Below are 14,988 nucleotides of genomic sequence, written 5' to 3'. Positions count from 1 at the left end.
TATAATAATAATAATAATATAGTAACAAATATAATAATAATAAATATAGAAACAAATATAATAATAATAATAATAAATATAGAAACAAATATAATAATAATAATAATAAATATAATAATAATAAATATAATAATAATAATAAATATAATAATATAATAAATATAATAATAATAATAATAATATAGTAACAAATATAATAATAATAAACATAGAAACAAATATAATAATAATAATAATAAATATAGAAACAAATATAATAATAATAATAAATATAATAACAAATATAATAATAATAACAAACATAATAATAAAATTAATAAATATAATAATAATAATAAATATAATAATAATAATAATAAATATAATAATAATAATAAATATAATAATATAATAAATATAATAATAATAATAATATAGTAACAAATATAATAATAATAATAATAAATATAGAAACAAATATAATAATAATAATAAATATAGAAACAAATATAATAATAATAATAAATATAATAACAAATATAATAATAATAACAAATATAATAATAATAATAATAATTATTATTATTATATTATAAAATATAGTATAATAATAATATATGCATTTCTGTGCCTAATTGGTTGAGGGGCGGGATGTTGGGGGGGTATTAAATGTCTGTCTTCATCTCAGAGCTTCTGTTCCTCCATGAGCAAGGATTCTGGATGCTTCTCCATCATCCGTGCATAATATTATTGAAAGACTGAGGAGATTCACATATGCAAAAAACACTTGATGTGTTCAGAAGCTCGTTTCTGTTCTGTCTCGTACACTCGCTCAGTGGTGATCATCTTCCTCGTGCAGTTTTCTGATTATCTTGTTCTCAAAAGCCTGAACGAGTCTCAAGCGACTTCAAGTTCGACTTCAGGATCATCTGGTACCTGGAAGAGTGGTCTCCATACCAAGGTTGATTCATGCTAGCATGCTAAAATGGGACGTCTTTTGGATGGGAGGCCCCACATCACTGTACCTACTGTCCCAGCTTTACAATAACACATTTAAACTCTAGTGTTGGATCTCTCTGATCTCCGAGCGTCTCCGTACGCCGTGCAGCTCCTCTAACCCGAGCCGTCGTGGATTTAACGGTGAGATGAATAATTGCGGTGGGAAATCGGGGGTAACGAGAGTCAGGACTGAATTAAAGCCGCATTAGTTCTGATTCTCCGTGGTGAAGCACCGCTCTGACTTTTTAATTACTGCTCTATTTATTATAAAGCTTTAATTATTAAATCTCACGCCGGTTTAAGCGCTCGGACCGCGTGCAGAGCTTCACGTACGCTGTATTACGTTTTATACTCACACACTCCTGAACCCTGAATCTCGTCTATCAACCACGTGACTCCAAACTTCTGAACTTCTGAACATTGTGGACGCCTGATCATGTCAAGTATTTGTTTGTGAAAAAGGAAGTCCTAAAAGCTCATGCTCTGTGTCCTTATAGTTTATTAGGAATTAAATGTTATTATTTTATTAGCATGTTAATGAGAATCTCGGTGTTTATGCAGTTGAGTTTGGAGTGGATGTAAATTTCGGACCTTTATAAAAACACCAGCGCGGTGAGTAATAATATAGAATAATAAACGTGTTCCTGTAGTAGACGATGAGATGAGAGTGTTTTGAGCAGGACGAGGATAATTAAATCTCTTTTGTTGATTGTATCGCTCGTCTCTTTGATCTCTCTGATCTCCTTTTCCATGACGAAGATGAAAGATGAACATGTTAATGAAATCTTTTATTCATGAGCAGTTTCTCCGGCGTGACGTTGATGCTCTGTAGCTGCTTCTGTGATTGTTTTGCTCTGAACGACGTTTTCTGTAATAATCCGAGCGTGTGATCAGACGCCGGCGTGATGATGCGGTGTAGCGGCGGCGGGTCGATCGGCAGCGCTTCGCCATCGGAACAAATTAAATCTGCAGCGTAAAGCGTCGTTTTGGGAGGTTTTGGATCCATAACAAGTCCGACACTTCAGTAAACAACTCAACTCAACTATTAGGAATAGGCTTAATGTTTGATTCAGTTCTGCATATTTCATACAGCTAACAGCACTGCGCTAAGCTACATTACACACATCCTAACGTACATGTGTTTAGGTCTGTCGCTGTCTGGCTGTGTTCCAAATGAATCGGACCGAGTTCTGCATGTGTGTCCGGCTGTGTTCAAAATAAATAAACCAAAGTCCTGTATATTCGTCTGGCTGTGTTCCAAATCAAGAACTGCATATCCATGTGAAAGAAAGAAATCTAAGAGAATGATGGACTGATGGAACATCACTGTATCTATAAACAAACAGATAATGAACTTGTAGAAGTGTTGGAGTGTAAATCCACCCTCCAACACCCCCTCTCACCCCCCCCCCCCATCCCCCCCCCCCCCCCCCCCATCCCGGGCGGGGCCGGAGAGGAGAGAATAAAATAAACCATGTGCGGCCGCTGGAGAACGGACCGATGCTGTTTGGATTATTTCAGGCCGTCGGTTCAGTGAAGCAGAAAATGGATCCAGACTTCTGAGGAGCTGAGCAGAGAGAAACCTTCAGCGGGACTGGAACCCATCCTGCACCGTCAACAAAACCCCGCCGAGCAGAACAAACCCTCTAACGCTAACGTTCATCAGGACCAATTACAATTCATCCCGCCGGTCCCGGGGTTTCACACCGCGGCTAATCCAGCGGCCGCCGCATCGATCTGATCCTGAAAATACGAACAAATAATGAGAGAGAGAGAGAGCACTCTCTCCGCTCAGCCAAAAATAAAAATAAATTATTATAACCCTCAAACGATTTACATTCACTGTGTGAAACTAATCCCCTCGATTAGAGCCGCAAATTAATCCCTAAACTATTTCACACCTCCAGACTGATACAGAAACAGCGAGAGAGTCTCATCCAAAAAATTACTGCAAGCAAGGAAGGAGGAACATCAGACCCCAAAAAGGAGGAACATCAGACCCCAAAGAGGTGGAACATCAGACCCCAAAGAGGAGGAACATCAGACCCCAAAAAGGAGGAACATCAGACCCCAAAGAGGTGGAACATCAGACCCCAAAGAGGAGGAACATCAGACCCCAAAGAGGAGGAACATCAGACCCCAAAAAGGAGAACATCAGACCCCAAAGAGGAGAACATCAGACCCCAAAGAGGAGGAACATCAGACCCCAAAAATAAGGAACATTAGACCCCAAAGAGGAGGAACATCAGACCCCAAAAAGGAGAACATCAGACCCCAAAGAGGAGGAACATCAGACCCATCAGACATCAGACCCTAAAAGGAGGAACATCAGACCTTAAAATGGAGGAACATCAGACCCCAAAAATAAGGAACATCAGACCCCAAAAAGGAGAACATCAGACCCCAAAAAAGAGAACATCAGACCCATCAGACATCAGACCCATAAAAGGAGAACATGTCAATATTTAAATAAAAACACTCGGACCCCCTGCAGCGGAACCACGGAGAGTTTAACTCTGAGTTCTATTAGATGACTGTAGCGCCCTCTGCTGATCAGGAGCAGTAATACAGAAATACACCAACAACATCAACCGAACATTAATATAACGATTATAAAACATTCTGCTCACTGCGTCTACTCTCTAATGTGCACAAATAAGAGAATTATTTAATAATTATTTATTTATTAATGATTTAGAAACATTTAATTTATTTAATTTATGTTTTTCAAACCGTCAGATTAATTTTATTGAATTTTAAATAATTCTTTCATGTTTGTGATACAGTCCAGTGTTAAATTATTAACATTGGGCGCAGGGCAGGAACCAATCCAGAGTACCTGCTGAGATTCGAACCCAGATCTCACTGGTGATGTTCTAGTCTGGGTTTAGATTTTCAGTCGGCTGTATAGAGGCGCCCGTGGTTACTCAGTGTTAGTACAAGCTGTGCAGAGGTTAAAAATCACTCCCTTTAGTTCTGAGATTCTACATTTAAACGGGTGTCCGAATACTTTATACTCTCCACAGATACATGGTCCTGGTCGTTACGCGGCTCCGCCTACTGTAAAAATCTACCTATAATTCCACCAGGGGTGCACAAACTTTAGCACACAGCCGAGTCTGGAGCGTGGACGTGTTTGCCGTGTGTGTTTGGTCAGCAGTGTGTGGGCGTCTGGACGTACGTGATGAAATAAATCAATGTTCAGAGTCCGGCGGGGTCAAGTATTCTCTTATCCCAGAGTAAACACAGACTGTACCGACTACCTGCAGAACTATTTGGACGCCTGATCGAGAGCTTGTCGGGCATCTTGTTTCAAAATCAAACTATTAAATCAGAGTGACGTCTGTGTGATACTTTCAGCTAGAACAACATCTGCTCTTCTGAGAAGCTTCTCACAAAGCTTTGTAGTATGTCTGTGGGGATTTCAGCCCATTCAGTATGCCTGGGTGCTGATCGATCAGTCTGTGTTCCGGTTCATCCCAGAGCTGTTGAGTGGGGCTGAGCTCAGGGCTCTGTGCAGAACGCTGGAGCTTTTCTTCACGTCTTTATAGAGCTCACTCATGCTGGAACAGGAAAGGACCTTCCCTAAACCGTTGCCGCAAAGTTGAAAGTATAGTATATAATTCATGTATTACACCTGTTAGCAATTGTTTAGACGTGGTGTCCCAAAACAACATGTTTTTCCAGAACATGAGCTGAACAATGGACCCATCTGACCACAGCACACGTGTCCACTGTCTCTCGGTCCATCTGAGATGATCTAAGGCCCGGAAAACCCTGCAGTGTCTCTGTATAGTAGATGGTGAAACACAGTGGTGAGCCACGCCCCGTCATTGCTTGTAGAGACTGATTCTTTGGTGGTCGATCATGGTTCCCTCAACTGGTACCAACTCACCTGCTCACTGTGGAACCTAAAACACTGGAGCTTTAACATTCCATCAACATCTCACTCTTATTCCGGCTCCGTCCCAACTTTTTTGGAGTCTGTTACAGCATCAAATTCTAAACCTGTTTCTAAATCTCTTCTTTCTACTTTTATTTAATAGAACGATTCGAGCATTCTGGGAGTGAGATGTAATCTTTGCACTCACAAACTCGGGTTCAAACCCCGGACTGAGCAGCAGTGTTTGGAGAGGACGAGTATTGATTGGACACACAAGTGCTGACTAGATTAAACACCTGAAGTGAACCACTGTGGCTGGAGAATTCCAGTTAAAACCTCACGGTCACACAAGAAGCTCCCACTGAGGGGGCACGGAGGCGCAGATGATTGAGCTACTGGTTTCTCCTAAGCTGGTTTCCTCTCTCGGCCACCTGATTGAGCTTACAGCACTCAGGTGGGTTTGGTGGAAAACTAAGTTACGTGCTGAGGTGGATCTGTGACTTTTGGAGGACTTGTTTTGGCCCTAGGAACCTTGTTGGAGGTCCATGGCATTATAGACTCAGTTAAAACCAAGTGCGAGTTGATGGATCTTCCAGAAGAGCAACTAGCTTGTGGGGTGAGCTAGAGATGAAAGTTCAAGAGGATGATCTAGGAGGCAGGAGGATTCTGGGTTCTCCAGTCTCATTAAGCACTACATGAGAAGAACCGGTGCTGTGGTTTGAATAAAGCCTAGATTCCTGGACATTTAGAAGGTCCAGTACACTTCTGCGTCTGTTCAATACCCAGCCAGGCTGGTCGCACCACCAAACCTTGAACCCAAGATTGACGACTCAGTGATGCCACCAACCTGGTTGGATTGTCTGAAGAACAAGAAAACAAACAAGTTCTTGAAAAAAAGCTTTTTTTATTTCTAGATACAATTTATGTGTCTACAACACTTAGATGACCTGCAGCTCTCTGGAAGCCACAGCAGATCCTCCAGATACCTCAAAACTATGTAACTCCTACTTGAGATGTTTGTTGGCTGACCTGCCCCTTAGCAATTCCTCAGAAGTCTGCACACGACCTTCTTGCCCCTATGCTGTGGGATCGGTTATCTTCCCCATGAAGAGGACGATGGGGTTGGTCTCCTCCACGATGAAGACCAGAAATGGCCTGTTGAGGTTCATTGTGTGCGGAAGAGACATGGGTATCATCTCTAAAGTGGTCGTACCGGCTGCTTCCGTGCCCTTCTCGTCCACTTTGAGGACCGCCTGGTGAAGGACCTGTGGAGAACACATGTTGCATCTTCATCTAGTCTTGAGTAAACAGTATATGGAGTAAAAGAATGTCCAGAGTTACCACTCTGTCCATACCTTGGAGGCCTTCAGTTTGATCTCCTCACTGATCCCGGAGAAGTCAGCGCCGTCTGAAAAGGCACCGTTGATGCCCATTTCCGTGAGGATCTTCTTAAGAGACGACGAGGCTGAGATGGAGAACTTGGGCATTGAAATTTTCACCGATCTGCAGGAAACACAGGTGGACGGGTCACTCCAGATCTCCATGACCTTGGCCAAGGATTCCAGCTCATCCTAGGGGCTCCCAAACATCTGTAAACATCATCTCTCTAGTAGAACAGCCCAAACCAGAGCCAACAAAGGGGCTCCTCCTAATTTCAGGGAACAGTGGCTCTACCTCAAAGCTCTCCAAAGTACCATGCTTCTTGTGCTTTACTTATACCTGTACCCTTAATCTTCTGGTCTCTATCTACATCTTATGACCACAGGTAGGGGTTAGAGCAGTACCCAGAATCCTTTGCCCACAAACTAAGCATCTACTTTACCACACAATGGAGCCTCTACCCCTGTGTTTGATGGGTGGGACCCACTCTCTTCCAGAGGAGAACCATAGAGATCTCAATAACTACTTTCAACTCAAGGTTCATACAGGGCATCAGAACCTCCTCACAGATGATACCCTGGATTCCTGAAACTCTACGTCAACTCCGCTACCTGTTTTTTTTCTCTGAACCATCTCTAGATGTATGTGTTGGTACCTACAGTACTTTGGCAGACTCTCATCACCACCTGAACTCAAGTGTAGATCTTGATGAGGTCACGTAGTGTGGCCAAAATATGTGGTTCTTCTCCTAAGCACTGATTAAAGGAGCTGATTCAACAAGTCTGGTGTGAAGGAACCTCAGTGATGTGCCTGACCTTCCAAAGGCTGCCAACTGAACCAGCACGACCACCCACGGACTAAATGTTCTGGAACACCTTTCCATAAGACTGGTATCGCCTCAAAGATGGGCCACCTCCAAATGAATGCAAGTGTCCACAAACTTTTGGTCATACAGTGCATACAGGTCTTACCGTTTTTTGGAGAGCTTCTTGTACCAGTACATGAGACTCTCCATGTCGATGTTCTTCTCCACCTCGTCCATTTTTCCTGCGTCAGGCAGGACGATCATCATGGACATGTTTCCTTTGTAGGGCACCATGATGACGGATGTGAAGTTGTTCTGGTCCTGGTAGAACTCGTATCTGCTGGTCTTTGTCATCATGTCTACGGTCACCTTGGTTTTAGCATCTACGTAGAAGCTAGCTTTGCGGGTGTGCTTGACATCGAACGGCTTGCGCCACTTACCTTAGAAGATTAAATTAAAAATTTCAGAGAATTACTTAAAGAACACTCTAAAGAACACTCTGGAAGATCTACCTCTGAAGTAGATGTAGTTGATGAGCACCATGACGGTGTCCGGATCCAGACTCTTGACCATGTCGGTGATCACGTCGTTGGTCTTTTTGGCGATGTACTTGTTGACCTCCTGCGCAGCCACTTCAGGTTTGGAGAAGTCCACGCTGAAGGCCTCTCCGTGGTAGAAATGCTGTACGTCCTTCAGAAACTTCTCGACCACTTTGAATCCCTCTCGGACAGCCAGAGCTCCTCCCGTCTCCAGCAGCATGGCGTCCTGACTGTGACCCAGGACGTCTAGTAATTGCTCGTAGGCTTCGTTGACTTGATCGACGGTGAGGGAACCGTAACCCAGAGTGCTGAAGATCTCTGATTGGGTCTCATCCTTGGCGCCCTGGGCCAGCATGGACAGTGCCATGGAGATGCTCAGCGGAGAGAAGAAGATGTTCTTGCCCTTGGCGTCGGCCTGGCTGATCAGCTTCTTGTACAGGGCGAAGGCGAAGTCGGCGTTGATTCTCGCTAGTCTCTGGTAGGACCTGTTCGCCACGTCATGGGACTCGTTCAGAGCGGGGTGTAGATGATGATCGGCTGAATGATGCTCACCACCGTGGTCCTCCGTCGAGGCCGCAGAGGAAGCCACCAAGAGGAAGGCGAAGGCCAAACAACAGAGGATCCGTTCCCACATGATACCACCTGCACAGAAGGACCATCCAGACTTTATCAAAGTGCCAAGTCACCTACTAGATTTGGACCTGGACTCTCAATTCCCTGTTACAGTTCCTCTACCGCTTGCACCACCCCCACACTGGCCAGTTATGGGCAACAGACTAGCACTTGTCTTGGGGTCACGCTATGCTCTACATGTTCCTCCACCACTTGTGCTGGCACCTCGACTAGACAGCAGACGTTTGCATTTGGACACGGCTTCTATTTACTGAGTTCAATCTGTAGTTGACGTGGTAGCTAGGAAGTGTAGTGGGGTACTGGAATAGTAATCAGAAGGTTGCTGGTTCAAGCCCCACCCCTGTTAAGACCCAGAGCAAGGACCTTAAGTCTCAACTGCTTCAAATTGGATGAAGCTTCTGCTAAATGCTGCAAATGTAAATCAGCCATATGAAGGAAATTATCTGCTTCAGACTTTGCAGCAACAGCTTAGGGAAGGCCCTGTCCTGTTTCTTTATAGCCCTGGCCTCAGCCCCATTCAACAGCTCTGAGATGAACCGGAACACCGACTGATCGATCAGCTCCCAGCTGTACAAACAGGCACAAATCCCCACACACAGACTCACTTCAATACTACAGTCTTGTAAGAAGCTTCTCAGAAGAGCAGCTGTTGTTCTAGACGTAAACATCACACAGAGGTTTGTTTTTGAAACTGGACGTCCGACAAGCTCGCAGTCAGGCGTCCCAATACATTTGGTCCTATATAGTGTATATAATAAGATCTGGCATTAGACAGTCCCGACTTATATTAGAAACGACCACAGATGACCGTTATATATCCTGTAGATCTTCTCAGATTGATTAAAGGGTTTTGAAGCGTTTGCTCCTGTACCTGGAGTCTCACTCATGCTGGTACCCTGATCCTCACAACCTCACTCCACCCCTCAGGGAAGGTTTTAGGATTATATGAGATCAAAGAATCATTAAAAGCAGATCTAATCAAATAAAATCATTATCATTCATCATCAAACGCTTCTGATGGAGTAACAGAACACAGCAGTGGATCAGAACGAGAGGAAATGATCAGAACTCTCTCCTACCTTTATGGACGTTCGGTGTTTGAGGCAGCGTTGTGTTTTGAGCAGGGTGGACGGGGACTCGATGGCTCTGGGTGATCCAGGTACGTTTGGTTGGATGGTTAAAGTGGGTGGAGGAACACGGTCAGCCAGTGAGCAGCTTGGTGAGACGGGGGCAGAGACACGTGGCAGGATGGAATCCAAATACAACATCAACAGAAATACAAAAGAAAATAATGTGGGTCCACCATCACATCTCTACTGTCTGATCTACCTTTTACCTCTTCCAGCGTGAGGTCCTGAACTTCAGGTTCATAAAGACCTGGTCTGGTCTGGTTTAAAGGAACTCCAGTTCCTGACCTCAACCCCACTAAACACATCTGGGATGAATCGAAATACCGACTGTGAGCCAGGCCTCACTAATACTCTTTTGATTAAATGGGCACAGGTTCCCACAGGAACACTCCAAAATCTTATACAAAGCTTTTCAGATGACTCAGTATTAATGGCCATAGTTCTGGAATTGGATCTGTAACAAGCTCATGGTCAGGTGTCCACAAACTTTTGGCCATTTATGGTTTTATTGTTTATATGCGAATTTTGTGGAACTTTAGTGACTCAATTAGCCAAAATTTTATTAATGAAAAAGATTTTATTAAATAATAATAATAATAATAATAATAATAATAAAAGAAAAAAAAGAAAAAATTAAGAGAAATGACAGAAAACTTAATAAAAGAAAATAAAAGGGAAATAAATAAAAAATAGAAATTGGGAAAACTAAAGAAAAATAAAGAGAAATAAAGAATAAAACAGAGAAATAAAAGAGAAATAAGTGAAATAAAAAAACTAAACAAATGAGAAATGATAGAGAAACTAAGAAATAGATAACATAGAAATACATGAGACATTAGGAAAAAATAAACCAAAAATTAAGAAATGAAAGTAGAAAAAAAGAGAAATAAAAATGATGGAAAAATAAATAAGAAAATAAATAAGAAAAAAAGACAAACAAATGAGAAAATAGGGAAGAATAAAGGAGAATAAAAAAAAAAAATGAAAAACTTTAAAAAAAAAACCCAATAAACCAGAAATTAAGAAATGAAAATAGAAAAAAAGGAAAAATTAGAAAATTTAAAATAAAAATTGGGAAACTACAAAAGAAATGATGGAGAAATAAAAGAGAAACAAATGAGAAAATAGGGAATAATAAAGGAAAAATAAAAAACATGGTAGAAATAAAACAGAAATACATGAAAAAAATAGGAAATGTTTTTATATATAAAGGAAAAATAAATAAATGAGATAAAAGGAGAAATAAAAAGCAAATAAATAAGATATAAAGAAGAAATAAGGTTTAACAATGCAAATTTATTTAATAGAAAAAAACCCTTCAACACTTATTAATAATAATAATAATAATAATAATAATAATAATAATAATAATAAATAAATAAAAATAAAAGTAATGGTATTAAAAATATAATAATAAAAGTATTACAATAATAAAAGTAATAATAAGTAATAGTTTTACAAAATAATAAAATTAATCATAATAATAATAAAAGTATTGATAACAAATAAAAGTAATGATAAAAGTTATAATTAAAGTAAAAGTAATAATAATAATAAAAATAATTGTAATTAAAAATATATAATAACAATAAAAGTAAAAGTAATAATAGTAATAAAAGTAATAATAGTAAAATAATAATAATAATAATAATAATAATAATAATAATAATAAAAGTAATGGTAATCAAAAATAATAATAATGAAGATAATAATAATAAAATAATCATCTTTATTAATAAAGCACCTTTTATACAACAGAGGTTCCAAGTGCTTTACAGGACACAAAAAAGCACAAATACTGTACAACAATTCTAATAAAATAATAAATAGAATGAAATAAAAAGAAATGCTTGATTAAAGAATTAATGAATAAATGACGCTGTGACGCTCCAGGATTTTAATTGTGCTGTTTTGGGTAAAAAAGTCTGTTCTCCTCGGGGTGGAACACTGAGCCACCAGATTCAGGACCTGGACTTTCATCAGTTCTGGACCCTGATCTAAATCCTGTTATGTGTGTTATTATAGGGGATTTAAACTTTATATACACACACACAAATACCCTCGGTGACACCCTGTACTCCCACCCACCCATAATCTGGATAAGGTTCTGGATCCGTGTCGGGGTGGGGGTAGGGGATGGGGGGACCTCTCGGCTCCTTGTGGAGAGCGTTCCAGAACTTTGTGTCACGGTGGATAGATGCCACTCTGGAAGCTCCAACGTCAGCGCCCATTTGTGAGTGAACGGGCACAAATTCCCATACACGGACCAACCTCAGAGTCTTATAAAACGCTTCTCAGAGGAGCGGCTGGTGTTCTAGGTGAGAGGATCACGTTTCTTTGTTTTAATAGTGTTTGTTTATTTCAGATAAGCTCATCATCAGGTGTCCAGATACTTTTGGCTGTATAGTGTGTGACCCGTGTTTAATTCACATAAAGAAAAGACGACGCGTTTGGTTTCATTAGTAAATGTTTATTCATGTTCTGGTCAATCAAAGTCAATCCAAAACATTTAACAATTAAAAAAACGTCACTTATGGATGTTTTCATATATTAATGGACGCTTGCTGGGCGAGACCACAGGCGGCTCCAGTTACACAGTAGGGTTGGTGATCTTGCCCATGAAGAGGATGCTCTTGGTGCTGTCCTCCACGATGAACACCAGGAAGGGTCTGTTGAGGTTCATGGTGTCAGGCAGAGACATGGGCATGATCTCAATAGTGGTGACGCCGGCGGCCTCGGTGCCCTTCTCATCGACCTTGAGGACCGCCTGGTGAAGAACCTGTGGAGACGCCACATGTAAACACACTGTAGGATGAAGCTTTAAACACAGTCATGTCAGGGATCACAACGTCACACACGGTACCTTGGAAGCCTTCAGTTTGGTCTCCTCGCTGATCCCGGAGAAGTCGGCGCTGTCTGCAAACGCATCGGTCATGCCCATCTCCTTCAGGGTGTCCCCAAGACAGGAGGATGCAGAGATGGAGAACTTGGGCATGAACAGGTCTACAGAGCTGAGGAGCACCAGAGGAACAGAAATGACTAAAGATGATCAAGACTGTTTGGAAGAACGAGAGAAGAAAGAAGAGATGGTTTTACCTTCTGAAGAGTTTGTCATGCCAGTACTTGAGGTCTTCTTTGCTCAGGTGTTTCTCCACCTCTTCCATCTTCCCTTCGTCGGGCAGAACGATCATCATGGAGGTGTTGCCTTTGTAGGGCACCATGATGACGGATGTGAAGTTATCCCGGTCCTGGTGGAAGTCGAAGCGTCCGGTCCTCTTCATCATGTCAACGGTCACCTTGGTGTTCTCGTCCACGTGGAAGTCGGCTTTGAGGGTGCGCTCGACTTCAAAAGGTTTCTCCCACTTTCCTTAGAGGAACACATCAAAGCTCACATCAAAACATGCTTCCTGTGGAACATACTTACAAAGAAGAAAGAAGATACCCAACGTACCTCTGAAGTAGATGTAGTTGATGAGCATCATGACGGTGTCCTGATCCAGAGTCTTGACCATGTCGGTGATCATGTCTTTGGTCTTTTTGGCGATGTACTTGTTGACCTCCTCGACTGCGACTTCAGGTTTGGAGAAGTCTACGCTGAAGGCCTCTCCGTGGTAGAAATGCTGGACGTCCTTCAGGAACTTCTCGACCGGTTTGAATCCCTCTCGGACAGCCAGGGCTCCTCCTGTCTCCAGCAGCATGGCGTCCTGACTGTGGCCCAGCATGTGCAGGAGGTGCTCGTAGGCTTCGTTGACCTGCTCATCGGTGAGGGAACCGTAGCCCAGAGTGCTGAAGATCTGGGAGTGGGTCTCACCCTTGGCACCCAGGGCCAGCATGGACAGAGCCATGGAGATGCTCAGCGGAGAGAAGAAGATGTTCTTGCCCTTGGCGTCGGCCTGGCTGATCAGCTTCTTGTACAGGGCGAAGGCGAAGTCGGCGTTGTGGGGTGCGAGTTTGTGACAAGCGTCGTCTCCTCCTTCGTGGCTGGGGTGCTGCTCGTCCTTGCCGTGGTGGAGATGGAGATGGTGATCTGCGGAATGTTCTCCGTGATCGCCATCGTGGGGCGCGGCCCAGGCCACTGTGAGCACGAGGGCGAAGGTCAACAACTGGATCTTTCCCCACATCTTATCAGCTGCACGAGGAGAGAAAAAGAAAGTTTAGTGTCTGCAGATGTCCTTCAAGACTCCACTAGGTCATGAACACATTGAGATGTCTTCAGGGTTCAGGAGGGCTTTCGATAAGTCTTAAGGCTGGTACCTCTCTACTGGAGTCATCAAGTTACTCTGCCAGTCCTAAAGTAGCCTAGCAAAAACCTGGATCTGGTAACCTAACTGGTCTGGAACCGAGCCCTGTGGGTCACCCATGCTTACCAATCCATTGGTCCTTCAAGGTCCTTCAGATTTGCACCAGAAATGCTTTGACCTTCGATCTTTTGGAACACAGATGAAACTAATCATGGGACACCATCATGAGATCGAAGGCTGCCGAGCAGGACAGGAACCCCCCCGTTCCGAAATCAGCACCTTTAAGCTGGACTGTTGCTGATCACATAGCCAAGATCCTCCAGATCGACGGCAATCGCACCATTTAGACGCTTCTAGTTCTGCTGACCATCCACTTTTGTCCAGGTTGGTAAGGAGACCACTGTTTTATCTACTTTGTAATGGTGGCAGTCAAACAGGCCTGAGAAATCTATAGCTGTAGCTGATCCTCATCAGTGATTTAGGAATATTATAGAACCTTCTACATCAACTTAATCAATAATGTATGACCCAGAAATATAAAGAAAACAACAACAAATGATTTTGAATGAATTATGTTTGTGACAAATATTGAATATAAATAATAATAATAATAATAATAATATAAACGTAATAAATGTAATATTAAAAATAATAATAAATGTAAATTAATAATAATAATAATAATAAAGGTAATAAATGTAATATTAAAAATAAATAAATAATAATAATAATAATAAAGGTAATAAATGTAATATTAAAAATAAATAATAATAATAATAATAAAGGTAATAAATGTAATATTAATAATAAACATAATAATATACATTTTAATAATAATAACAAAAATCCTGTATTATATAAAATATTCATCCTAGTCTAACGAGCACTTATAACAGTGAAGTGTGATTAATTTATCATATTTAATTCAGAACTAAATGTAATAAATGAAGCTTTTGATGAGAACTATTAACCCAAACTAGCCTGCAGTTCTTACGCTCGTTTCTGAATAAAATAAATAAAAGTTCCTGCACATTTCTGCTCATTTTCTTGTCACCAGTTGATTAATTAGCTCTTAAAACAGAACTTTAGAGAGGATAAGATTATATGTCTGTTATATTATTCAGAAGATCAGAAGCTGCTTACCTTTGGCGTCCTGTCGGCAGGAGACGGTTCAGGACGGATCTCAGCCTTTATTATATCCTCACTATCAAACACACACACACACACACACACACACACACGGCGTTAATCATTAGCCGGAAACAATGCTAGCTTCACTTTTCTACTCCAGTCGGCTCTGACGCGGTGATGTAACATGTTTAATCAGGATTACTGATGTGTGCACTTTTCATTCCGACGCTGAACATCAGCAGATTTTATTTTACTCTGTCCGACACCG

The 14,988-nt window shown here is 41.4% G+C and overlaps 2 protein-coding genes across 3 annotated transcripts; both read right to left on the bottom strand.

Annotated features, from left to right (window-relative positions):
• Positions 1–5,745: 5,745 nt before the first annotated feature.
• LOC134320200 (alpha-1-antitrypsin homolog) lies at positions 5,746–9,395 on the bottom strand. Of its 2 annotated transcripts, none has more exons than XM_063001528.1 (5): positions 9,298–9,395; positions 7,559–8,227; positions 7,213–7,486; positions 6,217–6,364; positions 5,746–6,126 (listed from the first exon to the last, which is right to left on the bottom strand). In XM_063001528.1, the coding sequence occupies exons 2-5, from the start codon at positions 8,217–8,219 to the stop codon at positions 5,938–5,940; spliced, it is 1,272 nt and encodes a 423-aa protein (XP_062857598.1). In that variant the 5' UTR covers positions 8,220–8,227; positions 9,298–9,395; the 3' UTR covers positions 5,746–5,937. The 2 variants fall into 2 exon arrangements, with proteins under 2 accessions (XP_062857598.1, XP_062857597.1); XM_063001527.1 differs by lacking the exon at positions 9,298–9,395 and adding an exon at positions 9,090–9,120.
• A 2,402-nt stretch (positions 9,396–11,797) lies between these two features.
• LOC134320199 (alpha-1-antitrypsin homolog) lies at positions 11,798–14,784 on the bottom strand. Its single transcript, XM_063001526.1, has 5 exons — positions 14,733–14,784; positions 12,800–13,477; positions 12,445–12,715; positions 12,212–12,359; positions 11,798–12,127 (listed from the first exon to the last, which is right to left on the bottom strand). The coding sequence occupies exons 2-5, from the start codon at positions 13,467–13,469 to the stop codon at positions 11,939–11,941; spliced, it is 1,278 nt and encodes a 425-aa protein (XP_062857596.1). The 5' UTR covers positions 13,470–13,477; positions 14,733–14,784; the 3' UTR covers positions 11,798–11,938.
• Positions 14,785–14,988: the final 204 nt, after the last annotated feature.

Source organism: Trichomycterus rosablanca, chromosome 9 (genome assembly GCF_030014385.1).
Source record: "Trichomycterus rosablanca isolate fTriRos1 chromosome 9, fTriRos1.hap1, whole genome shotgun sequence".
In the NCBI taxonomy this organism is placed as follows: domain Eukaryota; kingdom Metazoa; phylum Chordata; class Actinopteri; order Siluriformes; family Trichomycteridae; genus Trichomycterus; species Trichomycterus rosablanca.
The sequence above is the reverse complement of the archived record's forward strand: the minus strand, read 5'-3'. Positions and strand labels throughout refer to the sequence as shown.

What these genes read in the sequence shown, in the direction of transcription:
- LOC134320200 (XM_063001527.1), bottom strand. An exon ending in CAACTACATCTACTTCAGAG is followed by an intron (nt 7,487 to 7,558) that starts GTAGATCTTCCA and finishes TAATCTTCTAAG; the next exon opens with GTAAGTGGCGCAAGCCGTTC. An exon ending in AAGAAGCTCTCCAAAAAACG is followed by an intron (nt 6,365 to 7,212) that starts GTAAGACCTGTA and finishes TGTTTCCTGCAG; the next exon opens with ATCGGTGAAAATTTCAATGC.
- LOC134320199 (XM_063001526.1), bottom strand. Translation starts at nt 13,469, where the DNA reads ATGTGGGGAAAGATCCAGTTGTTGACCTTCGCCCTCGTGCTCACAGTG. An exon ending in CAACTACATCTACTTCAGAG is followed by an intron (nt 12,716 to 12,799) that starts GTACGTTGGGTA and finishes TGTTCCTCTAAG; the next exon opens with GAAAGTGGGAGAAACCTTTT. An exon ending in CATGACAAACTCTTCAGAAG is followed by an intron (nt 12,360 to 12,444) that starts GTAAAACCATCT and finishes GGTGCTCCTCAG; the next exon opens with CTCTGTAGACCTGTTCATGC.